Source organism: Strix aluco, chromosome 15 (genome assembly GCF_031877795.1).
Source record: "Strix aluco isolate bStrAlu1 chromosome 15, bStrAlu1.hap1, whole genome shotgun sequence".
Lineage (NCBI taxonomy): Eukaryota > Metazoa > Chordata > Aves > Strigiformes > Strigidae > Strix > Strix aluco.
In genome coordinates, this window is record NC_133945.1 from 17,905,373 (window position 1) to 17,931,284 (window position 25,912).

Here is a 25,912-nt window from a genome sequence, read left to right on the forward strand (position 1 = left end):
TTTTTCAGTATGAATGTTCAAAAGCTTCTTATGGAAACCTTCCATATTTGCATAAGGTTAGCCACCCTGGATTGAGGAAAAATTGTTTAACCTGGTGTCTTGAGGTCTATCAGTAGCAGACGCTGATGTTAAATGTTAGGGCAGGGGAGGTATGGCAAGTTCCCTTCCCCGCGGTGCTCACCCCGAGGGTGTCTGAGCCTGGCCAGGCTGCCTCCATGCCTTTTCACCGCTCCTCATGGAATCTTCTTCCATTCATTGCTTTGCCTTCAGAAGTGAATGGGGAATAATATGTGCTTTGTGTAGGTTCACGGTGCTTCTGCATCTTGAACGCTGAATGCAGCCTGGTTAACAGCCTTGCTTTCCTCCTCCATCTTACAAAGGTATAAGAGAAGTAAAGAAGTTACAACGAGGGAGGAAAATAAAAATCATAAAAGGTATGAAATGGCTGCTGTAGCAGTAATGACTAAGTAGACTAGGAAGTGCCTGTCTGCCCCTAGTGTGGTGGATAACCAAGGAAAAGATGTGCCAGAAGTCTGGAAAGCACAAGTGACGGGAGAAGGTGAAACAGAAGCAGTGTAAAACCGGGAGAACGTGGAATGGAACATCAGAGGACAGGTTGAAAATAAAAAGAAAAAAGTTATTTTGTGTAACGTAGTTAAACTGTGGCATTCTTTGCTGGGATGATGTAAATAATAGTAACATGTCCTGGTTTGAAAAGTGGGGGCACATACTCACAGGACGTTTTGAAATGCAGAGACACCATCCATAGATCAGGCAATCCCAGAGCTGGGAGATGGGGCCCTGGGAGGGTGCCCTACAGCAGTGTCCCTCCCCGTTCCTGTTCCCGTCAGCCTGCCATGGCTTCCTTTGTTGGCTGGTGTGAACCTGTGTACTGTGCGCTGTGGCCCTCCTGTTTTGCAGTAGTGCCACCGCCTTTGAGCCGGAGGGAGCTGGGAAGGTGTCTTGGCCTCCACCGCATTTTCTGACAAAACGTTTCATAGCTTTCAGAAGTTTCACGTGCGACATGAAAAATCATTTTGTTTCTTTTAAGCTCACATTTTGGTAATTTAATGTAAAACTCTTTGTATTGTAAGTAGTAGAGAATAATTGTTCTCTGGTAGGTTTTCTTTGGTTGTTTTTTTCCCCCCTTTGTGCTATTCAGGATCTTTGTCTGGCGTATCTTGTATCCCCTTAGTCATCTTTTCTCTGAAGTGAATATATCTGGTCTGTTTTCTCTTGTCCTCATTCTTTACCTGTTAATGTGTTATATGAAGAAGTCAAACCAGCACAGTCAGCAGGCTATATTTACAGTTCTCCCTTATAAACAGTATCTCCATATTATAGTTCAGATTGTTGTAGTATTCAGTGCACTGTGCTAATTAGAGCGCATAGTAGTTCTTCTTTATAGAAGCACCACTTCAAGAATAATATAGTCAGATACTGTGCTTAGGTGGTCCCAGGATCTTCCAGTTGTGCATCCCAACTGAGCAGTGCATGCATCACGTGGCATGGCATAGATCACCACTGTGTGTACCCAAGGACATTGTTGTGTTTTTCTAGATTTGCCATAGGACTACCAGCTCAAATCTGTAGATGATTTGGCTTGTGATTTCATGCTGCTTTGCTATAACAGCCACTTTTAAAACAGGCTTAGTAGTTGCATAGTTAGCCTAAAAGGAATAATTTCTTGTGAGCGTATTTGATTTAGACTCCTTTATTATTCAGCAAAGAAGCCTGGATTTAAGCTTCTTTGTGTTGTCAAATGAGAAGGAAATACCATTAACTCTGCTTGCTTTGTTGTTCACAATTGTGTAAGTTTTTAGTTGTTCTCCTGAATTGGATTGGTTTACCTTTCCCTCTTCTCACAAAAGCCTAGTCTCAGAACTACTAGCTACCTGTAACCACTAAGATTCCTGTGAACCTACTTTACATATCTATCCATTTCTCTACAGAGCAGAAAGCATAAGAAGGGAGAGGTAAAACAAGATCAGTGTTAGCAAATCTCCGGTGATAAAGGAAGACCTTTAAAAGCATTACTGAAGATAGCAGGAAGAAATGCAGAAGGTGTTAGATCCTAGGTATGAGGTCTCTGATACACACCTTGCACAGTTTCTCTAGCTCGGAGTGATCTGTCTTGTTTAAAGGAAATTAAGGTATGAGGCTAAAAGTTACTTTTTTTTTTCCTCCTAGTAACTGTAAAATTAATTGCAGTGCAAAATCCATATTATTATCCATTTGTTGTTCTTTGCTCGGAAATTCTTTTTGTGTGTAATAACATGGACAGATCAGCAGTGTTTCAACAGTTTAAAAAATCATGTCAGTATTATGAAAAAAAGAGGATTTAATGTATTCATGGTACCTTTCCATGCTAATGCTGGTGTGAGCAAAGCTCAGCATACTTCAAGTCTGAGTTCAGGAGCAGTGCAGTTAGCATTTCCTGTGAGTATGAATCCTTTCTCAAACAAAATTTCAGAATCTGAAATAATTTTGACTTTGTAACAAAGTAACTACACAGAATCAGTCTACCTCCAGAGCTAGTTTGGGCAAGTGGTATGTGTAATCATACTAATCCATGTAAGGCAGTATTTTATATTACTGTTAAACGTTAAAACCTTTTTGCTGCTTAAATATTTAGCAAGCATTCAGTCGTAGTATTTACTTCAGTAGATATACCCCAAAACTTTCTGAAACTGTGGACTGTACTCATCCAAAATGATACGGAAGTGAGTTCTGAAAATGCATGTAGTTGACTGACTAATAAAGATTGTGCTGGTCCAGGTGGTGAAGGTGTATGCTTTTCTATACTTTGACAAGAAAAGAGGGAGGTGCTAATGGAAGCATAATCACCAACCCCATAATGTGCTCATAGTATTATCCAAATAAACTCATCTTAACTGCTATTTAATTGTCTTTCTTAAAACAGAAAGAATGTAATCACAGAGCTGTAGCATACTGAATATAGTGTCGTGTATAAACATAAATGCTCTGCAATGCTTGAACTGCCAAGGCTCCAGTTGAGAGTGTATCCTTTTCCTTCCCCATGTCAGAAGTTCATTTTTCGAGTAGTTTTTCAGCCTTTCTAGTGATGATTGCCGGAGAGCTTAGCGTTTGTTGTTGCAAGAGATAAGTCAGTAAAGCAGTAAAACATAAAGAGGGGTGTGATACTGGGAAAACACATTGTTTAGGGTGTGTTCAGTAGGTTGGAACTGAGTGCCTTGTCTTCAGCAAAGATGTAATCATACTACCATCTCTGGAATGTGCAGAGACAAGACGTGACGAGTTAGGGTAGTTGCTTCTATAGCCTTGCTGCTCTAGATACAGCAAAGAGAAGGTAGTGCAAGTCCAGTAGTTACTGCCATAATAGGTCATGACACTTCTGATGTTTCAGCCTTTACTTATTGTGGAAGACAATAATTTGTCTTGTCAACTGTTCTAGTTACTGCATTTGGGGTATTACATGGGACCCAGAAGCAGTCTTCCTTCCTTTCTTCCTGATCTGATAGTTTTCCAGAAGTGTGACCCAAGCTAACAAAGCTCATCAGACTAGGAGAAGGAACTATGAAAGATTTTTCAGCAAGGCCTTCTCTTGCCCTGATGACTGCCAGAGGGTTGTGGCACTGTAGAATGGGTAAAGCCAGGTCAGTGAGACAGGCAGATTGGTGTCTTTCTGAGAAATAACATCATTGTACTGAAGAAAAACTCCTGCTGGTGCTGCTGTCTATGCCAAGTTATTAAACACGGAGCTTAAAAAGTATATGAAAAATTACTTAAGATGAGAAGGCTGTCTATACAAACTCCTTCAGCAAGAGTATGAAGTTGTAAATATGTTGGGTAATTATAGGCGTGTTGTTAGTGTCCAAACTGAACTCTGGTTCATGCAGTCTTTCATTTAACACTGAATTATTCATAAAGCAATGAGTTAAACTGCTGAAAGCAGGCAGTAATTTAGTCCCTGTTTTAGTAAATTTTTGGGGGTGACTTCTTAAATGGCAGCTTTTGGACTACGGAGTAATTGCATTGATAATACCCTAAATGTTTTATACATGTCTATAAGAACTTAATCACATTTTTAAGACTTAAAACTTCGTTTTGTAAAGTGCCATCAGCCTGCTGCTCCCCTCAAAGATGAGCAGGTAATTGAGTTGCTGCAGCAAGTTGCATATAGAGCCGGTTCTGTGTAGGCTATTTGTTCTCAGCTATTTTTCTATCCACAAAGTTACATTGTATCTCCCTTTTATTTTCAAATAAGATAACTTCTTCAGTAGGATGAAGTTTCAGATACTATTTACCTTACAGACTGGTATCTGTCATGCATGTTGTTTAGTGTTCAGGAGCTTCTTAGGGTAATAACTTCTTTGTTTTACCTGAGAATAGAATAGTCATGTAACCTATTAATAATGATCTCTCTCTTTTTTAATTTGTTAGGCACACTGGTGCAATTTAAAACCAGTCTTGCCATCCTATGTTTTGTCAAACTGTTCTCTTTGGACAGGCAGACATAATGATAGGAATACAAGGCAACAGCAATATAATGATTGATCAGTGTAATAAGTGGTGGCTGCAGCGTTACTGTCTAGTCATGGCTAAATATTTTGTAGGCATGGCAGAGATGATGAGTCTGCTTCCAGGAAGCTGTACCATCCCAGTAATGTTTTCTTTTTCATTTACTGTCTTGTGTAGCATCATCTCCTTCTGTGGGGGATTTGCAATTCACAGTCAATAGTGCAATAAATATTTGTTTCGGATGACAATTAGAGGGCAAGAGACTTCTGTGTAATATTGTTCCTATTTTTTTAAGATCTAGCATTGGCTACTTGCTCTTTAGTAAATAAATGTCCTTTCTACTTTCTTGCTTTCTTTCCAAATTTGCTAAGGCAAATTTTGACAGCATTGAAGGTCTTGTCTCCCTAACTACAAGTCATCGCTCTTCCTGTGCTCATAACACTTTTCTCCCTTAATCTGTAAGCTTGCCTCTTGCCTCCCGGTACTTCTCTAGAAGCCTTTTCCCCTTAAGACTTAGTCATTGTCCTTCATAGCTTTCTTGTTTAGAGGTTTATATTGCTAGGTACACCTTCTGACGTTGAATCAAGTAATGATGAAGTAATGAACCATGGAGGAAGAAAAATAATAAATGAAAGAAAAGCAAATTACCCACCATTTTGCTAATGTGAGAATTAACTTTTAGCTGTAAAGGCAAATTACATGATTTTTGCAACTCATGGAAACGTCTGTGGCAGCAGTTATCTACACCTTGACATCAGTCTGTAGGATCTTGGGGATTTATGTACTTCCCCTTCCTCCCATTCTGTTGGCCAGAATAGTCTCTGTTACTGTTTCATCCTTTAAGAATGTTTTAGGTGGATTGCTTTATTTTTGGATTCCCTTTGAAAGGCAGCCACACTACAGAAATTGGTTGGTACCTCTTCAGATTTTCATTACAGCAACCTAGGACTGTCTTGAAAAAAATGAAACGGTGTAGAACACTTTTCATTTAATTCCTTTTCTCCTGAGTCCCTCTGTGCAGTAAGTGGTGTTTGTATTCTAACTGCAGGTAGGGATTAGAGGCCAAATAGTTTCTCTTACTTCTGAAAGGCTGAGTTCTTCCAGAGTGAGGGGAAATTTTTGCTTTGAACGCTTCTAGTTGTTTAAAGATTGACTATTGTAAGTTAATTTCATTCAGGTCATAGAGTTGGGAACTTGTTTGGTTAATTTTGGTGTGTGTGTGGTTGTTTTGGTTTTAGTGTTTTTTTAAACCCTGCCTCCTGGGAGTAATCCCTATTAATCTGGCTTTTGTAGCAGTGGTTTCCAGACTTTTGGAGAAGCAAGTCGCTGGAGCCGGTAGTGAGCTGTCAGTGTAGTGACATAAAAAACCATTTCCCCTCGTTCAATAGACTACCTGCAGACCACTCACAGGCATGGTCTGGGAGTCTTTGCTGCAGAGTGTTGTGAAGTAACCTGTTCACATTGTTTTTTCCAGTTAAAGGCAGGTGTTATTCTTCACATTATTCTGAGTTTCCTGTTTGCTTTCAAGAAGTAATATTCTGGCTTTCTGAAGGTTTTCTGAATGACTCTCATCAGTGTCCTCTTTGCACCACCAGGGTTTGGTAACTTTCAGAAAGCACTGCATCTACTGCTTGCTTTAGGAATTTTTTAATTACATATTTTGATATACTGCCCAATAGTTACAATAGCAAAGGTCAATTTGATGGTAAAGAGTTGATTATTAAATATAGCACTTGAAATCACTGAATGTTTTTTCACTATAATTTCTAGCAGTGGTGACTTTAAAAAATTATTTTTGTTTTTTTCTTGTGTGGTATTATCCATGTGAGACTGGCATTCTGAATTAGCACTGAAGAAGTAAACTTTTAGAGGTTTATTTGGTGTATTTGAAATACTGATGTATTTAAAAGTATTTCTTTTTAAAACTCTTAAAGACTATACTATACTCCACAACTGAGGAGGAGTTAGTGTTGAGGACGAGTGGCTCAGCGTGGCTGCCCCAGGGGGTCTTTACAGGTTCCTCTGCTTTCAGGTGGTCCAGTGAGTTCTGACACTGAGGGGCAAAGCTGGACCTGCACTGCATGTTCAGCTTGCAATTGATATCCTTTGGTCCTGAGGTAGTTTGACTGCTACAAGACTGACTTTGCTCATTTTTCAGTGAGATTTATATAGCCTGACTTTATTCTTATCTCCTACCACCTTATATTTTTTGCTCAGTTAAGTCCCTTTTGTCAGTGATCACTCATCCATTGGAATTCACACCCCCTCACCCCCAATTTATCGTATCTGTACATACAGTTCTATTTATATTTCAAAACAAAGTATTAAAAGACCTTTTAAAAACTTTCATGAATGCTTTGATTCTGGAATATCAATTTAGTCCAGCAGCAGGGGAGGAGGTCTTGTGTCTTCAGCTTTCCCCCCGGCTGAAGACAGAACCCTGGATATGACGTTTGGAGTGTCAAAGTCTTCAAGCTGCTGCCAGCAGTGAATGACTCTGACTTCTCTTCAGCCTGCTAACACTACTGTTAGTGCAGCTCCCTCATTGTTTCTGGGATAACTGTGGAAGTTCTGCATGGAGGTCTATGTAAAACGTCTGTAGCGACATGTAAAAGTACTTGGCACTCGTGATTTCCATCATGAGGCAGTTGTGTGTGATAAATTGCAAGCAAACTTTTAATATTGCTATTACTCCTTCATTGTGGTCTCTTTAACCTCAAAAGGAAACAGAAATGTTTCATAACCTGCTAGGGAGGCTGCTTCAGTTTCTCCTCTGTGGCTGCCAGATCCAACAGCTAATGACAAACATTATAGATAATCTTTCAAAATTTGAATATTTGGTGTGATATGAGTCATGACTGAAACCTGTGAAATCAGTAGCTCACTGTCATTGTTAAAGTAGTAGCAGTATTCTACCATAATTTCATTGCTGCGATAGTGGAGTCATTCTGTAGCTTTTGTCCACATGACTGCAAGCATGTATTTACTGCTGAGGAACATATCCTACATCTTGGAGAGAGATGAAATTCTGCAGTACTCCTGTCTTGTAACAGGACTTATGTTGTGCCAAAAGCCACATGATCTTGACAAAATCTTTCCTGGCTTCTCATTAATAGGAAAAACATATGGCAAACTTTGAGATTCCTTCCCTGTAGATTTGAATTATTGTGAACAGTAGAGCAATAGAGCAATATCTCTTTCAGTGACATCGAGTTTATCTTATTAAACCAGCTGAATCCATCTGAACAGCTTTTTTTGAGTACAGTCCTTTTTTTTAATCATTGGTGCTATTTTTGTTCTGATTACTTAACAGTGCGAGTATTTGAGTATGATAATGTTGAGGTCATAGTCCATAACAAGGAGATTTTAAAAAATACTTTCTGTGAGGTCTGGCATCCCATAGCAAGGCTGTAGTTTGAGGATTTTGTCTTCTTTTTTGTCTTTTTTACTTTTTTTCCCCCTTAGCATCAATTGCAATAACCATTTTTTCTTTCAGGCTTTCATCTCAAACCTTCAGTGACTGCCTTAGTTAATGAGCAATGAGAAGTGTGCACCTGCAGTGTCATTTATATATGATCCAGTAATTTGTCTGTATAAGGTGACTGACACTTCTTACTAACTTCCCAAACTATATTGTCATGCACCAGTTTCTTTCCAGTTACATATGTCAATTTTTAGACTTGATTTCATTTCAGCATTCATGATCTTTGAGTAAACAAGTGAAAGCTCTTGTTTTGCTCAAACTCACCAATACCTGAAATGCCTCTTCTTGAAAGGTGTCTTAACCTCCAAACTGCAGAGACCCCCTTTGAACACTTCAAGCTGTATTGTTTGTTTGAAATGCAGTGGCATGAGGAGGTAGAAAACTATATAACCTTAAATGTTTCAGAAGAAATGATCATCACTATTCTTCATTTTGCCTCCTTTTTGTAATGAAAGCATAGCTACAAAGTTGTATGTGTTGCATTTTGGGGAGATAGGAAACAAGTGATCTTCACCAAACAGCCTGACAGGGTCTAAAATTCTGGTATTGAAAGCTATATTTATTTAATATTTTACAGTACTGTATTTCAAGAGTTAAAAACATTCCTTATTCATAAGGCCACTTCATGCTTTGTTTTAATACTTCATTTATGTGGCTTATGGTAGCTTTTGATTGATTAATAGACTGCATCTCTATTCCAAGGATACGATTAAAACTGGGTATTCTGGTCTAGGAACTGACAGATGACATGACTGGGGTGGTGTTGACACTCCAGTTTAAGCTGTATTAAAGACAGCAGTGTATTAATTAGTATGTTTGGTAGGAAGGTTTTCCTGGCTGATGTGGACAGGTATTTTTTCTATTTCTTAATCCTGTATTGTATAATTGAATAAGTCTTTGGCATTGTTCTGCTTGAGGCAAAGGAAAACATGTTTCTTAGTTAAATCTTGGTATGATTTGACAATTCTTTCCTATGAGCTCTTAAGGACAACAGGAAAATATAAATTACCAGTTTTCAATGCTGTAGTTGAAAATAAATGTCATACTGCTTGCTAGTAAATCTGTTGAACGAGGACTGTGTTTTGTTTGTGCAAAGTATTTACTGTAATAGTTGGATTGTATTAGAAGTTAAAAATTTTCTTTATTCACAGAAGCCAAAAACATTCACTAGTGTTATCTGGGTTCTATATCTGAAAGCTGTGTTACAAAACGTGTGTCAATATAAGTCAGAAAAACCAGCAGTGGCATACATCATGATTTAGTTTATCTTATCACTAAATAGTATCTCTCAGAAGCTGCCTCTGTTTATCTTTTGAGTTGATTGCTTTTGCTATGATCTCTTCTGCATTTTCTCCCTCCTGTCTGCTAACCATTCATACTTTTGAGGAATGTAGAGCAGTAGCTCTTTATTTCCTTAGTTAAGGACGGGCCTTTCCCCATAAAATATGGTATCAACATTTAAATCCTCTGTTAAAAGAATATTTTGGGTGAGCATTTAGACTGGACTAGTCCTCAGGTGTTTGCTTTAGTTTGTTTCTAGATATTAAGGTGCCTTGATGATAACTTTATAACAAATAATAAAAAATCCTAGCACTAATTCAGTGTAAGCAATTGTTGCATTGCTGTAGGCATGCTGTGTGCTTCCAGGTAGGAGAGAAGTGACCCAGAGGACAGCCTCCTTGTTAGACTCTCACCATGCTGCTGTTAAAAGATTAAAAAGAAAAAAAAAACCAAAAACCAAAAAACAAAAGGCAAGCTGTGGAAATCAATTTAGTGATCTTCTTACTCTTTTTGTTCCTTTTCCTGTTCTTGAGTTGCAGCAGTTTAAACTTAATTTTGCTGTAATTATGTTTATTTTAACTTGTTGTTCTGCAGCACTGCCAGTGTGGGTAGCTGCTAGAGGGGCTTCTGCAGCTCTGTCGCTCCGGAGCCAATCTTCTGCCAACCTTTTCCTAATAAAATCAAAACTTTAAATCATACTTGATTTTGCTTTCGTACTAATAATGAGAAGGGCGCACGCTTTATGTGTATACTGTATGTTTCAGCGTATACCTTTCACTCATGCCTAGTAAGCTTCCAAAAGCCACGTTTGAGTATTAAGTTATGATCTTTTGTAGCTCTAATCCAGAAGTAAGTCTCTAACCTGATCTGTTTCTGTTCATGCTCAGGGCAGAGGTTGTTAGTTCTGTGGATTTACTAGAAGAGTCAGTAACAGCAATAGGAATGCCAGTAGAGACAGTTCCGTTTTCTTGTGTACAGCGAATTGAAATGCGGCTGCAAGAGCATGTCGTGTGGCTGTGAGGAGAGGGAGGACTGTGAGGCAACTGGTGACTGATCCTGCTTCACTTCTCGCATGCTTTACCATAGCGCTGGCCGTAGTCCCCTGGCTTTTATGGGGGTGCAGCGATTGCCATAGCTCCGCCTGCTTCCTGTCGCGCGTGGTTGTCCATCCTGTACGGGGGGAATTCAGCTGCATTCAGAGACGAGCGTCTAGGTTACCTGGTTCCGCGCTTCTCAGCCGTTCTTGCAAAGAGCCAGGCAGCCCTGTCCGCGCACACACACACAGACCCCCCCACCCCCCCAGTGCGGTGGGGAGCGCGAACGCGGGTGGGCAGCGGGCCCGGGGCCGGCCCTGTCCAGGGTGCTGACGGGGCGCGGCCTGGCTGGGCTCCCTCGGGAGCCGCTGCCCTGCCTGCCCGCTGCCCTGCCTGCCCGCTGCCCTGCCTGCCCGCTGCCCTGCCTGCCCGCTGCCCTGCCTGCCCGCTGCCCTGCCTGCCCGCTGCCCTGCCTGCCCGCTGCCCTGCCTGCCCGCTGCCCTGCCTGCCCGCTGCCCTGCCTGCCCACGCAGTTGGTTCTCAGCTGCAGAAATCAGTGACTTTGGGGTGTCTGTGGTGTAGTAGAACACACAAGTTAATAGCAGGGCTGGTACAGCAAAGAGAAACTTTAAAGAGTGTCTCTTAAGTAGTGCTTGGCCTTGAGATGGTTGCAAGGGGTTATAGGTTTTATGTCTTGATGATACAAAGAGTTTATTCAAGATTATGTCCTCTTCCCTGTAATCATAGATGTGCAAGCAATGGAAGGAGGCGTTGCTCAGTTGTTGGATAAGTCGGGAAGATGCTTGTTCAATCAAAGCAATGCATCTTTAAAATAGTGGGGTTCCAATTCATGGAGTTGTTTTGTATCTCTTGTTTTAGAGGTGCTTACATATGTTAAACAGTTACTGTAGCAAAGCTTAATAGAACTGATGGCTAGAAACTGGAAAATGCTACCTCTAAAATGTTCGTGAGATCGTAAAAGATTTCCTTTCCAATTTTTCCCAAGTAAGATTTAAATCTTACCATTACATTTGATTAAATGTTTAGGTTTTCTTTAAAAAGCAGTAACACTGAAGAAGTCTTAAAGTAAATTATTAATTTAAAAGGTCTGCTATTAGAAGCTTGTATCTGTGTAAAAATGTGGAATCCAGAAAGTAATTTAAAAGTTCATTTTTATTTAATGAGACTTGATTATGAGATGCTGACTATAAGGATATTTGGAAACTTAAGAATCAGTTTATGGTCTTCATATTTGTATTCTGTATTAACGCGGACTTTTTGCTTCATCCATAAGTACTCATCTGTTTGAGGAATTTTACAGTTAGACACATACCAATACAATTATTGTGCTATAATTTGATACTGTTTTGCACACAAGTGTGCCATTTGTGTGTCTCATAAGCACTGCCTGAGACAGCAATGTTAATATAGCTGGTTACTTTTTTTTTTTTCTGTGTTAGCTGGAGATACAGATGATCCTCCAAGAATTACTCAAAATCCTGTCATTAATGGGAATGTAGCAATGGCTGACGGACATAACAACACTGAAGAAGACATGGAAGATGGTAAGAAAATATTTGATAAAAATGTGGTTTGTTGGCTTCTTTATTTTTATGATTTTTGAGGACAAAATGGTCCATGTCTTACGTGTGTCCTCTGAACTGCAGCTCATTAAAAAAATGAAACCCTCTGTAGTTTCGACTGCTGGTTTTCTGTACAGGCATCCTTTTAACAGACCTATACAATAGGATTAGGCATCCAAGGGCTTGGGATTTTTTTTTCTCTTACTCTTTCTAGGTACTCATTTAAAAATTGCTGAAAGTGATACTGTCCATTGTTAAATTTTGTGGTACGTCCCTTTAAAAGTACTGCAGCTGGTGCTTTGCTGAATAGTAATTTTGTCAGTTACGCAATTCCTTCAGGACATTTAGAGTCCTTATCTGTCCTACTCTCTTGTCAGGTGGCAGCTGTGATCAGTTTGCCTTTGTATGGCAAGTCAGTGGGAACTATTCTGTTGAGGAACATTTCCACACACAACACCCCCCCACCCCCTCACCCCACCCCATGCCCTTTTACTTGCAAATGCAAAGGAAAAAGTATGTGTTGATATCCTGTTATTGAAAGAGGACATGTGTTTTGAAATCTTTTTGTTGATCTATTAAATGAAAATAAGGGTGTACAGTTTCTTCTGTTACAGAAGATCAAATAATTTTCAAGTAGATGTGTCTGGGCTTATTTAAAGAAAATAAGTTTGTAATTCACTTAAGTCTGTTATGTTTAGTGAGGAAAAGATACAATTGTATTTCTTAGGGAAGGATGTAGGGGGGACTGCTTATTTTGAAGAACTAAATAAAATTGAATGGGAAGGAGGAGTGAGATTTGTTCCCCTCTGATTCCTTATTTCACGCTGTCTTGTGAGAGTACATTCAGGACTAGGCTTAAACATTTATTTAGATTTGTGCGAAATGTTGAGTGATTTTTGTTTGAGAAAAGTCAGAGTTTGAGGTTGAAGGTCAAAAAAGTGCTTACTTTCATGTATTCAAGGAACATATAATAGAATACTGATAGAAAATAGTAATGTTCCATGAAGAGAATATGGTTTAAATTCAGGACAAAAGCACCTCATGGTTGAATTGCCTCTGTAGCATTGGCAAAGATAAAGTTTCCTATGATCAGATTCTCGCAATAAAGTAAAAATGAGGTCTGCTTAGCCTCTGAATTTTTTTGCTCTGATTACCTGATCTCATTCAGAGGGCTTTGATATCTTGCTCAGAGTAACTAGCTGAGACTGAAATAGGGAAGTCTGTTTTTATCAAAATCAAGTTACCTGTTACAAAAGAATTTAAATGTCTGTGTTGGGACATGCTGTTTGGAGGATGGCAAGAGAAGATCACGTGGATTGACACAGACTCATAAGGACAGCTCTGTTGAATTTCTGTTCTCAGTAATGATATTTATAGGTAGAAAGCCTGATAGTGTTTGCTCTCACTATAGCGAGTAGATAACACATTGGTCAATTAGTACAAAAAATTTTTCCGGAAGTTGGTCTGATCTGCTTGCACAAATGAAGCAAAAAGGACTCAAGCTGCGGAAGCAGCTGAAGAAACCCGGACCATATTGAGGATGGCAAATAATCAGATGTACACCTCTGCATTCAGAATAACGTTGACTTTTTAACCAAAAGACTACTGTAAAACAGTTTCTGTCGTTTATCAAATATTCGACTCTTCTCAGAGAACTGGATATGAAGGTGTCGCGGTAGGGAAAAGAAGGATCTGAAAGTATTTGTCAAAAGGCTTGTGAAAGCTTCTTTGTTCATGTTGGTACTCATGTCTCTGGACTTTGGGTACAGTCAGAAGCTTTGGTCTGCTCTGCTGTGGGACATCTTTTAGAGTTAAAATGCAATTATTAAGCAATATTCTAATAGTTCCTTATTATCATATTTGAATAAGGAGTGTCTGGCTACATCTTGGTGCTGTTATAGCCCTGCATTGACACAGATAGAAAATAGTGTTATTGCAAAATATTATAATTGCAAAAACATTCCTGAAGACTTGCATCATGTAAGTGGATGATGCCTCTTTTCCAAGTCCTGTAAATCGGATTAGTTGCTTGCTGTTGCATTATTGACACATCAGTGCAATTGCTGTCTTGCTGTTTGTTCTCTTGCTATCCTGGTTTGCAGCATGATGCACATGTCTAATGGACAGCTTGGAGATTCACAGGATAGGAAAAAAATGGAGGGAGGCATTGGCCTCTCAGATAAACATGTTCTGTTTTCCATTGCTGTTATTCATAGCAAGTGGGATCAATCTGAGCTGATAAAGAATGCATGAAGAGAATTTAGATACCTCTTCAGTGAAAATCTTAATGAGTGTAATGGTTGCTGTGAAAGAGGTGAAGAGTAGGATAAAAAGTTGATGCGTCCAGTTGGATCATAGAAACCAGCTTTCTGGTGACTTTGAGTTCAAGAAACTTTTGAGGTGATTTTGTTCTTCCTGCTTAGCACAAAAAAAAGACTGATAAGATTGGAAAAAAGTGCAGCAGTCATCCCCTTTACTAGGCAACTAAGCACAGGCATTGTGATGAATAGTAACGGGGCAGCACTGGACCACCAACAGGACTTTCAGATGAGGTTGTGTTCTCCTAGGCAGTTTGACTAGAACCTGTTGCTGTGTATGTCTTGGCAATTAAAAAGAATCAACTGAAGAAATGTGCTATGCTTTGTACAGAGAATGACTTAATGAACCAAGCTTTGTAAGCTGGAATAGCAGCTTCTGCAAATAAAGTAGAAAATAATAAAAACGAGGTTCTGATCAAATTTGTTTGCAAGTGCATCAGTATTCGAAACAGCACATAGAGTAAATTCTCTTAGAAGTTAAAGTTCAAACAGAAGGTCCCTAGCTAAACATAAACTCACAGCTTTGCAATTACCTACTGAAGTCTCATTTCTGTGAAGAATTGCAGAGGCTTGGAGGCTTTCAGAAGCATCAGTCTTAGCCATATGCTAGTATTGCATGCTGCATTTGGATCATTATTAAAATATTCATAGACTATTCAGCCAGTTTCTCCATTAATAATTCAGGTTCAGAATATTTTAATAACCTCAGTGTACTTTAAAGGTAGCAACATTTACTAAGAGAATAAAGAAATCTGCTTTTCTCAAAGGTATAAATGCTTAAATATGTACTTCAGTCTTAAAATGGATCATGTTCTGTATTTGGATCTCTGATTTGAATGATCTTTGTCTTATTGAGGTGTTAAATCTGACATTCATCTCATCGGTGAAAAAACTTTTTTCCATGTAGCAGATATAATCCAATGCATATAACTTCACTAGGCATTGTCAGCTGGGTCTGTTCTTTTTACCTTGTGTTGGGGATCATGTGTCATATTTGGGATATGGGATTTATAGAAGTGTCACTTGCCAGTCACTACTAAATTATTCTGCTGCCAATTGCAGTCCTTTATTGGAAACTGGTGGACATGTTTGTGATGGTGAAAAATGGGTTTGTTTATGTGCTCAGAATACTCATCGCACTATTTAAACTTCATTTTTTAATATAATTCCATGTTTTAATTGATTACACTTGCTAAAAATATGGGCTTTCTGGAAAGAAAGGAAGGCTGTTACTTCAGGGGGTTGTGTTTTGTATTTTTTAAAGAAACTTCTATTTTAGGGTTGACCTATGTTATGAGGCTGCATTTTCGTGGAGTAGTTACTAGTGATTGCTCAGATATTTTACTGAGAAGAGTACCTTTCTCTGGTGAGCTCTCATGCACAGGCTTTCCTGAAAAGAAATCAAGAAATACAGGCAAACTTTCTCTGAAGCATCTGCAGATGCTGCGTGGGCTGCCTTTTTTAGCTGACACCGTAGCAGCGCTGCTGCATCCTTGTACTGAAGTGCTCTGAAAGCTGCATCAAAGGAGGCAGAAAGCAAACTTGGTCGGCTCATTTTTCAGAAGTGTAGACTAAGCCCAGAAGTACTGATCTTGATTGTGAATAGAGGGATGTTCTTGAGCTGGTTTGAGATACATGTGATGCAAGACTGATTTCTAAATTGTTAACTGTTACAGATATTTTTGTTCTGCCTGCGTATCAAGTTTGAGAGCATACGGCTCCTGTGGCCACAGCCTGTCTGGGTCTTGGTCACAGAAGACCAGCTCTCTAGGCTGTCAGCAGGCAGTGAGTAGGTAAAATGGGTAGGGGACGGTTCTTAAGTAGGTGATAGGCTACTGGTTAGCTACACTTACATGTAGGGAAAAGAGGAGGAAATAATCCTTTGAACTCTTCCATTACTGAGGAAGCTGACAGCACAGGGTAATGCAAAGGTCATTGCAGGTATAGAGGAGAGAGGAAGCTGGTTTCTGCTGTAGTACTGTTCTGTATTGAAGGGTATAATCTTTATACGGTTGCATGTAATCAAGAGGGTTTCATTTTTTAAGTAACGTAGCAACCAGGGCTCACCTGTTTTTTAAAAAAATCATTCAACACTGTCTGCTGTGCCATGCAAAGCTTTCTGAGTGAACAGCTGCTTTGCATTTACAGAAATAATACCTCTGTTGTATACTGTGCACACTGTCACAGAATTTCATGATCCGATTTCTGGCTTGGTGTCATTGTACCTCAGTGCTTTTCGTTCCGGGTGTCCCTGCATGTGTGACGTATCTGCTCCAGCTGTGCATCACCGTGGGTGGTGAGAGAATAGCGGTCTGGCCGTGGGTGCTGTCTGCTGCCCTGGATGCTACTTGAACCTCCTTACCCCCAGTAGCTAATCTTCCCATGTTACACAGGTGTTAGGTTGAACCACAGAGAAGAAAGGGAGTGTCTTGTGCATACTCTGTACTTCATCCCTACCCTGTAAAATGGTTGGGATAAGTTGCAGGTTTCTCCTCCCTGTATGCAAAGTGAGGCATGTCACAATAGAGCCCAGCCTTGTGCCTTCCTGAAGCTGTCGCAGTCTCCAGCACCCTGTTATAGCTGTGTACAACAGAAGCAGAACAGATTGTGGTATATGGAGAACTGAGGGTGTGGGAAGAAGGCAAAATTAGTTTAATTGTGTGTGTCAAAATAAGCTACTTAAAAAATAGTGTCTCATTTAACTTTGTTCTAGACCACTAAAAATCTCTAAAATTTTCACATAGCACAAAGAATACAGCACCCTACTCTCAGCAAACTGGTATGAGATTTTTAAAAAGCCCACCAAACAACCAATGGGCTTCATCTGTTTTGAAAAGATACTGTTGCAGGCAGAAAGCAACTAAGTGGTGGCTGGTATCAAGAGGGCAGTTGAACAGATTGTGAAAATCCTTTGCACGTCTGCCTTCATGCAAGGAGCTAACTTAAACTGGGCTGTGAAGACACTACACAACAAGAAGAGTTAGAGTGGGCTGTGATTTATGTTGTAAAGGATTTGATGTCTCTGTCTTGCTGTACCCGCTGCTTTAGAAGAAACTTGAGTGGCAGCAAATTCTAGTGCTAAAGAATTACTTAAGAAAATAGTGTACGAAAGGAATGCCTTTCAGTGCTCTGTTTCCCTGAATGGTGTTGCAATGTTTTTCAAAATGAAAAAATTGAAACTTCAGTTGCTAAGGAGTTCAGTGCCTCTCAGGGTTTGGGGTTTTTTTTGGGTTGCTTCCAATATCCCACTACATAAAACATGCTCATGTTGCATGATTTTTGAAAATGATGTTTTGGCGTGAAGAACATTGGGTTTTTCAGATAATTTTGTGTGTGTTACAGATACAAGTTGGCGATCAGAAGCAACATTTCAGTTTACAGTTGAACGCTTCAACAGATTGAGTGAGTCAGTTCTCAGTCCTCCCTGCTTCGTACGGAATTTGCCATGGAAGATCATGGTTATGCCACGACTCTACCCAGACAGACCACACCAAAAAAGTGTAGGATTCTTCCTTCAGTGCAATGCTGAATCTGATTCCACGTAAGATCCTTTTAATCATTGTACAAGTCCTCATTTGATAGTAGTTAATCTGTATTGCAAGTAATACAGACTTATAAAAAAATAATTTTACCTATCTTTCTGCAAGAGGAAAGAATTCTTGTAAGGTTTTGAGTCTGCTTTTTCCCCTCCTTTCTAAATGCCAAAGTATAAGAGCTTGAGTAGCTACAAGTTTGTGGTAGAATTTAGATATATTTCTGCTTGATAACTGGGGGGAAGTCTTTGACTGACAGTTTTCTTGGCATGGGAAAAGTTCTGGGTTTATTTCACATGGAAGTGGTACTGGAGCTTCTCTGCTGAGCTATAAATCCTGCCTTGTAAAGCATATGAGTAGGTAACTGCTAGCAATTGAGGCAGAGCCATGCATGAGGTAGTCATCTCCTTGAATAGAGTTCATCGCTCATCAAGACAGATACGAACATGTATGTGTTCTTGGAGTCCCGAGTGCGAATCAAAATTGTCTATCTTTGACCACTTTTATAAATAATATGGAAATATAAAAAGATAATTACAAATTTCTGGGACATTACTGCAGCTTATTCAGCTAGAGTGCAGACCCCGCATCGGTGTCCTTTCCAGTAGGGTAACTCCATTCTTGCACCAATCTCAGACAACATTGTAGTTCTCTCTAAATAAGAAGTTGCTCTTTTCTGTCATGTTTGTAATTTAAAAGGTGAGTGATCAGTGCATAAGGTAAAGAAGAAAGGTGTAAGTATATTAACTAGTCACAGGAGAGGTGATTCATATGCAAGTAGTCACAGAAAAAGGATAATGGGATCTTCAGAAGTATCAACCAAGGTGCAGCTGGTGAACCTAAGCAAGCAGTAATGCCACTGCATGAGTCAATGACAAGACCTTGTCTGAACTAATAATCAGTCCAATTTTCTTGCACAAGTGGGATGAATTTGAACAGGAATGGTCATAAAGAAGTGCTGCTGAGAAAATTAGAGTGTTGGGGAGTTTATCTTGTGGGAGGGAGGGTGGAACCGCCGCTTCCTTTCCTTTAGCCAAAGTCTGAGTTGGCTTATCCATCTGCATTGAAGTAGATTAGAAATAGCTCACCTCAGAGAGCAGTTACCTTCTTAAACCACTGTTACCTGCAATTGCCTGACAGTACTTTCTTAACAACACTCTTGCTGAAATGGAGATTTTCTTAGGGCTTCACATTCATAATGTGGCTTCAGAAAGCCCCAGGGATTCATGCCCTCAATAACAATTAACCAAATCTGAACATTTAATAAGGGGGAAAAAAAAATCCTATATGTGGAAGTAATGTACCAAAAATCCCTAACAAAAAAATTATTTTAATGATTATAAAAAGCTTGGTTTTGAATGAGTTTCAAATGTTTCTTCTGTTTTTATAGGTCATGGTCTTGTCATGCACAAGCAGTTCTCAAGATAATAAACTACAAGGATGATGAAAAGTCATTCAGTCGTCGTATTAGTCACTTGTTCTTTCATAAGGAAAATGACTGGGGCTTTTCCAACTTCATGGCCTGGAGTGTAAGTAATTGGACATGTATTAGTTATTACTAGATAGGAGCAGTTTTGAACTTGCACTTGTGAATACTGAGATACCTATAGAAAAGATTTTTTTTTCCCAGGCAGTTATTTTTTTTCTGTCATTGCTGTAGATTCTTCTTCAATTTTTTATAAAGTCTTGCACTTAAGTATTGTAGTTTGCTTCTACTTATGTTGTGATTTAAACATTCCCTCATTATTTTTTTCTGCATATCTGAATGCTTGGTTTTTGTTTTGGCTGTGTGATGGTCAATGTCATTCTGAAGCAACACAGATTTTCTTGCATTTCCCCATGTTCTTTGTATATGTGTACAGTTATTTAATGCCGTAATAATAGTACTAAGGCTTATCTTGAGTTGGGACAGCTTTTTAAGCATTTTCAAAGGTTGGGCCCGTCATTTTTCATCTTTCTGGAATATTGTCCAGAAGAAGCAGAGCCTTTGATTACCACAGAAAATGGAAGTACTGCTGCCAAATCTTAAAAGCCAGGAACAAGTTTCCTGTATTAAGACATCAAAAAAGAATTAAGGTTTATTAAGCTGAAAACTGTCTTTCTTAGTGTACTTCAATTTTTCTTCTTCAGTTTTTTATTACCGATAGCTCAGGCTTGGACATTAGAAAGTGATGTTTAACTGGATGCTTCACTAGAGTCATGTTGCAAGCTCCAGTTTTCATGTTCATGTGTTACTCCTGTTTTACAGGAAGTTACTGATCCTGAAAAAGGCTTTATAGAAGAGGACAAAGTTACTTTTGAAGTCTATGTTCAAGCAGATGCTCCACATGGAGTGGCGTAAGTATCTTTGTGTAAAAATAAAGTTCTTAATTCTAATATTTTTATGTTGCTTGAGATTGTTCAAGATTTTGTGTTAATTGACATTTGTACCTCTCATTAGACATTCTCACTTTGTCACCTTTAATTGATTAATCCTCACATGGCAATATTTTTCATCGCTCACGTAGAGATTTTTGTATAGGTTAAATTTCCATTTGCATTAGTCAGCATAATTCTGTGAAACTTTAATTTCTGTATGAATTGATTTGTGATTTAACACCTCTGCAAATCTAACCTCAACGTTTCTGATCTTGCAGCTGATAATGGTTGCAGACACAGTCAGGTGGCTCTGCTGTCTAACTTGCCTTGGTTTACAGTTTAAAAACTGCCTCATCTGAGTTGTTCTACTTCATGTCACTTGTAAACAAAGTGGCTGTACTGAAATGCAGACTTGTCCTTAGAAGTACAGCTCTGGATTCCAGTAGACTTTCATAATACATAATTTTTCTGCCATATAGAACATCTTTAAAAAGAAAACCTAACAAAATCACAAAGCATTTAATTGCAAAGACTGTTGTTACTGACAGGCAGTAGTGTAGTTTATTTGAACCTTAAGTAACAATGAAGAGCAGCTGATAAACACCAGCAGCGCTACCTTAGAACAAATACTCTTTATTATAGTTAAAACAGAACTATCTTGATTTTAACCACTAACTGTTTTCTAGGTGGGATTCAAAGAAGCACACAGGATATGTTGGCTTAAAGAACCAGGGAGCAACTTGTTACATGAACAGTTTGTTACAGACTTTATTTTTCACAAATCAGCTACGAAAGGTAATTCACGTGTGAAAGAAAATGAGATTGCTAATTGAAATATCCAATATGTTATATGTATAAATGCTTCAAAACAGAGCTGTATGTTCCTTTTACCTCCTCCATCCTTTTAGAGAAGTTGTGACTTAACATGGTGATGCACAGCTTACTTGAAGCTGAATGCAGGAAGCTTCCTTTTATGGTTTGAACATAAGCTTTTGGGTTTTGTGCAAGCAGACAGAGTACCTGGTGAAGACCTGAGCTTAGGGGGTGTTTGTTAGACTGTATTATGTCTTGATGTTGCTATGAATTGGGGGGGTGGGGGGGGAGGATGACTACAGGTGAGAGATGGAAGTAATTTCCCTATCTTGAAATAGTTAAAATAAAGAAGTCAATTATGACTTCTTAGCCCATAAACAGGGTAAAAAGACAAAATGTGTATGGCCTTTGTAGTTCATTTGTTCCATCTTTTTAATTAATATTATGCAGTTGAATTTTCTGTTATTATGGTTAGCATCTTTGTAGTGATGGAACATGTTATAATTTCAGTAGTTTAAACAATGCTGTATTTGCTTCATTCATGTTTTTTATTTACTGTAGGTATTATTTCTTTGCTGGAAGGAAGAACTGCTTTAAATATCAGCTTAATAAATATCTCATCCAAACCCAGGATCAAATATACTAGATAATGTATCATTTTAAACCAGTGCAGTAGCCTTAATCGAATAAAAACATAAATGATGACTTGATATTGGAGGTGGCTGTCTGGAAGAGGGGATATACTTGGGAAAAAATGTAACTGCACCATTTAATTTATTGGAATGTCCTAGTGATCCTAATTTATCCTTTTGTGCATTCCTGCACTTACTGTATCTCTTAGTGAAAATGAACTGTTCTGACTTAAGCCTTCTCTTGTGTACACTAGTTGTTACATTTCCATTAAGCTTTCTTTTCTCCAAAATATCCCTTTTTAATGTACCTTCTTTCTACTGTCTTAGATTTTCCAGCATCTTATCATTATTTATATCACTGTGGCCTGTGTCCCAGTTGGGATTTCTTTTTTCTCTTTTGCAATGTGCTGCTTACTCTGAAGCATTGCAAAAAATAGCACATCAAACTCTAGTAACTGTAACTGAGATCTTACCAATGCCATGTACAAGAAAGAAATACTTGACTTGTTTTACATGATGCACCTGTTTCATTTTTTGCAAGAGGTATAATTTACTCATTCAGTTTATCATTCATTATAATGTCTGTTCTTTTTGCTCAGCCCTCATAATGTTTGTGCATTTTACATTTTTGGACAACTTCACGTTGCTCTTGAAAGAAAAATGTGTTTTTATAATAGCTACATCTAATCCAATTGAGTAGTTCCTTTCAAGACTGTCTTGTAGTCAATAAATCAATATGTACCGTGAAGTAATCTTGTTCTGTGAAGATGAAATTCTTTTTGTGATACAGATTTGTTTCAACTGAACTAATCTTTTCAGGCATTCCCCTGCACTTCTCCCCCAACCCCCAAATAAATACCAGCTTTTAGGGAGTGTTAATATCTGGATAGTGACCATATGAGAAAGCTTGATTTACTAGCTGGTAACTTCAGCTTCCTTTATGGAAATGTTACTGGACATCAGCTAAAATGCCCAATTCTTTGGTCATTCCTCAAGTTTTCAGAGCTCCTACAAAGAGAACAGACTACAGCTGTAGTTTTAGACAGTTTTAATACTCATTTGCCATTATGACAGATAAGGAAGAATCAGTAGTTGTCTGAAAAAATGAATTTCTGCAACAGTTTTGTTTTCACTTTGAGCAAACTTGTTCCTTTTAAAACCTAGTAAAATAAAATGTGTAGTATCCTCAGTTTGCTTATCACCAATTCCATAATTTCTGTTAATCCTCCTTACCTAGAAGGAATAATGATTTCTATTGCCGTTATTTAGAGCTTTGTTAACAGAGAAGCTGCTGTCAGGAGTAGAGCTGGGAAAGCAGTGAACAATGGCAAAGGCAAGCATGTACCTATGGCAAGTCAGACTGCTGAAGCGTGGGTGAGGATTGATGGAGAGGTCCTTTCTTCTTTGCTCAGTTTCCAGACAACAGATGGGAGGTTCTTGGGCATTTGAAATTAGACCTTTCTTTATTAGCAACCAGGTAACTTCAGTGGTAGGGAATAAAGCAAAGGAACTTTCTCTTCAGAGCATATCTTTGTCTGTTTGTGACTGGTAAATGCATGCTTAAGTATAGTCCACCTAGGCAAGGGACAGTGGTGACTTCCCAAATGGGTCCAGGTTTGGTCTTGGACCATGTAACATGAGTCTTTGCAGGTCTGTCATTAGCACCTCCAGCCAGTCAGTACTTGTGGCTGCATCCAGTCCGTTTTAAAACTCTTTGCTGGTTCCCTTGAAACATTCCCTACAATTCATAAGAACATTGCGGAATGTTTATATTATACCAAAATCATAAATACTGCTTCAGTATGTTTCTCCCTGATCTGGCTCTCCTCAAGTTATCCAATATATTTTACCTTTCCTTGGAATTTCATACACAGCATTTTCTTACCTTCTTCAAGTAATTGTCTTGACTTTAAGCAGTGTGTTCAAGCTTATCTGTAGCATTTTTTTTACCATGTGAATATCTAACATTTTTCTCATATCTTTGTGTATGTTGCTTGTAGCCATTGCCTATATATGTCCTTGTCACTCTTTTGTGTTCATTTCTTGAGGGAACTTCTTAGGTCTTAAAGTTAGAGATTCTGCTTTTTTCAGATGGATCAGAATGCCTCACTCCTTCCTCTTGAGGTCAGGCTTTCAGAGTTTGGGAGGGCAAGGCACAAGAATAAATGTTTGTAGAGAATTGTATTTGAAAAGTGGTTTGTTTTAGCTTGAAGAAACATTTAAGCTTTGCACAATGGACTTCGATGCTACTTACATAGAAACAGCCTAAAGACCCAAAGAAAGGCTGTGTGTTAAATGTTTAGTTTGTAGTAGCACATTTAGAGTTTCAGAAGAAATAAAACTGGTGGTTTTATTCAGTGGCAGCTGGAATGTAGGAATTATAAGTAAATTGTAAATGATTGTTTTAATATTACTTGAGAGAGATAGGAATAGAAGTAATTGTCCAGATGGTATATGGGGAAACCAAATAGGAACTAAGTGCAAATGATCTGATTTTGATTAATTATCAAGGTATTCTGAACTCCTATTTATACCTTTTTGATGGAAGAGTCAACCCTTAGGTTGACTTTTAGCCTGCTGTAGTATCATCTTGGTTTGTTATGAAGAATATTTAGCATTTCAATATTTATTTTATGAAAATGTATCAGCACTGGCTATATTGGAATTTTTTCATTACTTGATTTTCGTATTTTTATTTGTTTAAACATAGCAAGTAACTTACTACGTATTTGGTTTTTAAAAAGTATTTATAAGGTGTTAAAACAATTAATTAGGGGCTGATTATAGAGATTTGGAAGATTTGAGACTTGGTCATTCAACTGTTTCCTGTTTCTACCTTTAGGCAGTGAAGACCAGCTCATAAAAGGGTTCATAAACCGGGGGCAGGGAAAGGTTAAGTTAACTGCAAGATGCTGACTTGTTTTGATGTTCATATTTTAAAGCAAAAAATAACTTTGCTTGTAAAATCAAAGGTATAATTTTAGCTATGCATATTTGAATTGGAATTTGCCCAGATCAGCATGGTTAACTGTAACCCTGCATTCGGATAATAAAAATAGAGAAGCAACTGAAAATAATTTTCTTTATTAGCTTATTAGAATTGTTTTGAAATTGTATGTTCTGATCTTAGGAAATAATTTTTCATAATCAGGGTGGTCCAGCTTTACAACAGGATGTGTGGAGAGGTTGTGGGATCTCCATTCCTGGAAATACTCAGAACTCAACTGGATATGACCCTGAGCACCTGGACCCAGCTTTGAACTTGGCACCTCTGTGTGCAGGAACAGAGCTCAGAACCTACAGAGTTCTCTTCCAGACTAAATCACTATAAGCTAAGCACTGCTTTAAGAGTTTAGAGTTTATTAGAAATGTTGCTGGTGCAACTACATGAGAAAATACTGGTTTTTGTTCTCTTAATTTTTCCAGGCTAGCCAGGTAGTTAGCCTGATGGATTGGCAAAATCACGACATGAACTATTACTGAGTTTCAGCAGTTAAAACTTGTTGCAGATGATAAAATTGAAGATGCTATTTTCTTCAATTTATGAAATTTAAAAGTCGTTTAAGCAGATTTTGAAATTAAAGAAGAACAAAGGAAGACATTTTTTGTTGCCATTAGGGTAAGGCCTGGCTGTTGTTCTTAAAATTACCCTAACGAAGTAAGAGTTCTTTTGGCTGTCCTTCAAAAAGTTGATGACAAATTTCAGCTAATTTTTGTTCATGTTCTCCCTTCGATATGTGTAAGTACTACTATAATGATGTAGCTTGCAACTAAGTAGAAACATAAAATTTGGAGGTTACCTGTGTTCAGTGGCGATTCTGCTTTAGATGATCTGTTTACTGTTACATTTTGGAAATTAAATTTAAAATTTAAGAGTCATGTGAACTATGATATTGCTTTACAGTTGCATAATTAACCAGTGTTTTTCTGTCTGAGTATAAGGGATTTGCTTTCTTTATGAAACTGCCAATATTTCAGTAAAATACTTCTTTTTATTTCATCTTATTACTGTAGGTATTCTGCTGATAGTTTCTTATTATATTACTCTTCTAAGTATTTATGTTGCTGTACTTTTGAAAAATTTTGTGGATATTCAGAATTGGAATAAGAAACTGGCCAGCCAACTTCTTAAGAACTTTTTTGCCTTTTTTCCTTTCTTTTTTGTCATTCCCTTGTGTTGTTTTTGTATCAGCTTTGTCTTTATCTAATGTCTGTCTCATCTGATTCCCATCACCTCTGTACTGAGCTTTCATACAGTGAATGTGTTTCCCCAACAATTCAGCTATGTGCTGGAAATACCAACCTTGCTCTGTGTATAGGGAACTGAAGTACAGGGTAAGGTAGAGGTGCTGGACACCTCTGAAATATAGGCT

At 38.4% G+C, this 25,912-nt stretch overlaps 1 protein-coding gene across 1 annotated transcript in view; it reads left to right on the forward strand.

Moving 5' to 3' along the window:
- Positions 1 to 25,912, forward strand: part of USP7 (ubiquitin specific peptidase 7) — a 73,921-nt gene that overhangs the window by 20,184 nt on the left and 27,825 nt on the right. Inside the window, exons 2-6 of the mRNA XM_074841506.1 lie at positions 11,763 to 11,867; positions 17,546 to 17,744; positions 19,127 to 19,265; positions 19,985 to 20,073; positions 20,781 to 20,889. Coding sequence (XP_074697607.1) covers positions 11,763 to 11,867; positions 17,546 to 17,744; positions 19,127 to 19,265; positions 19,985 to 20,073; positions 20,781 to 20,889 — 641 coding nt within the window. The remainder of the gene's footprint in view (positions 1 to 11,762; positions 11,868 to 17,545; positions 17,745 to 19,126; positions 19,266 to 19,984; positions 20,074 to 20,780; positions 20,890 to 25,912) is intronic.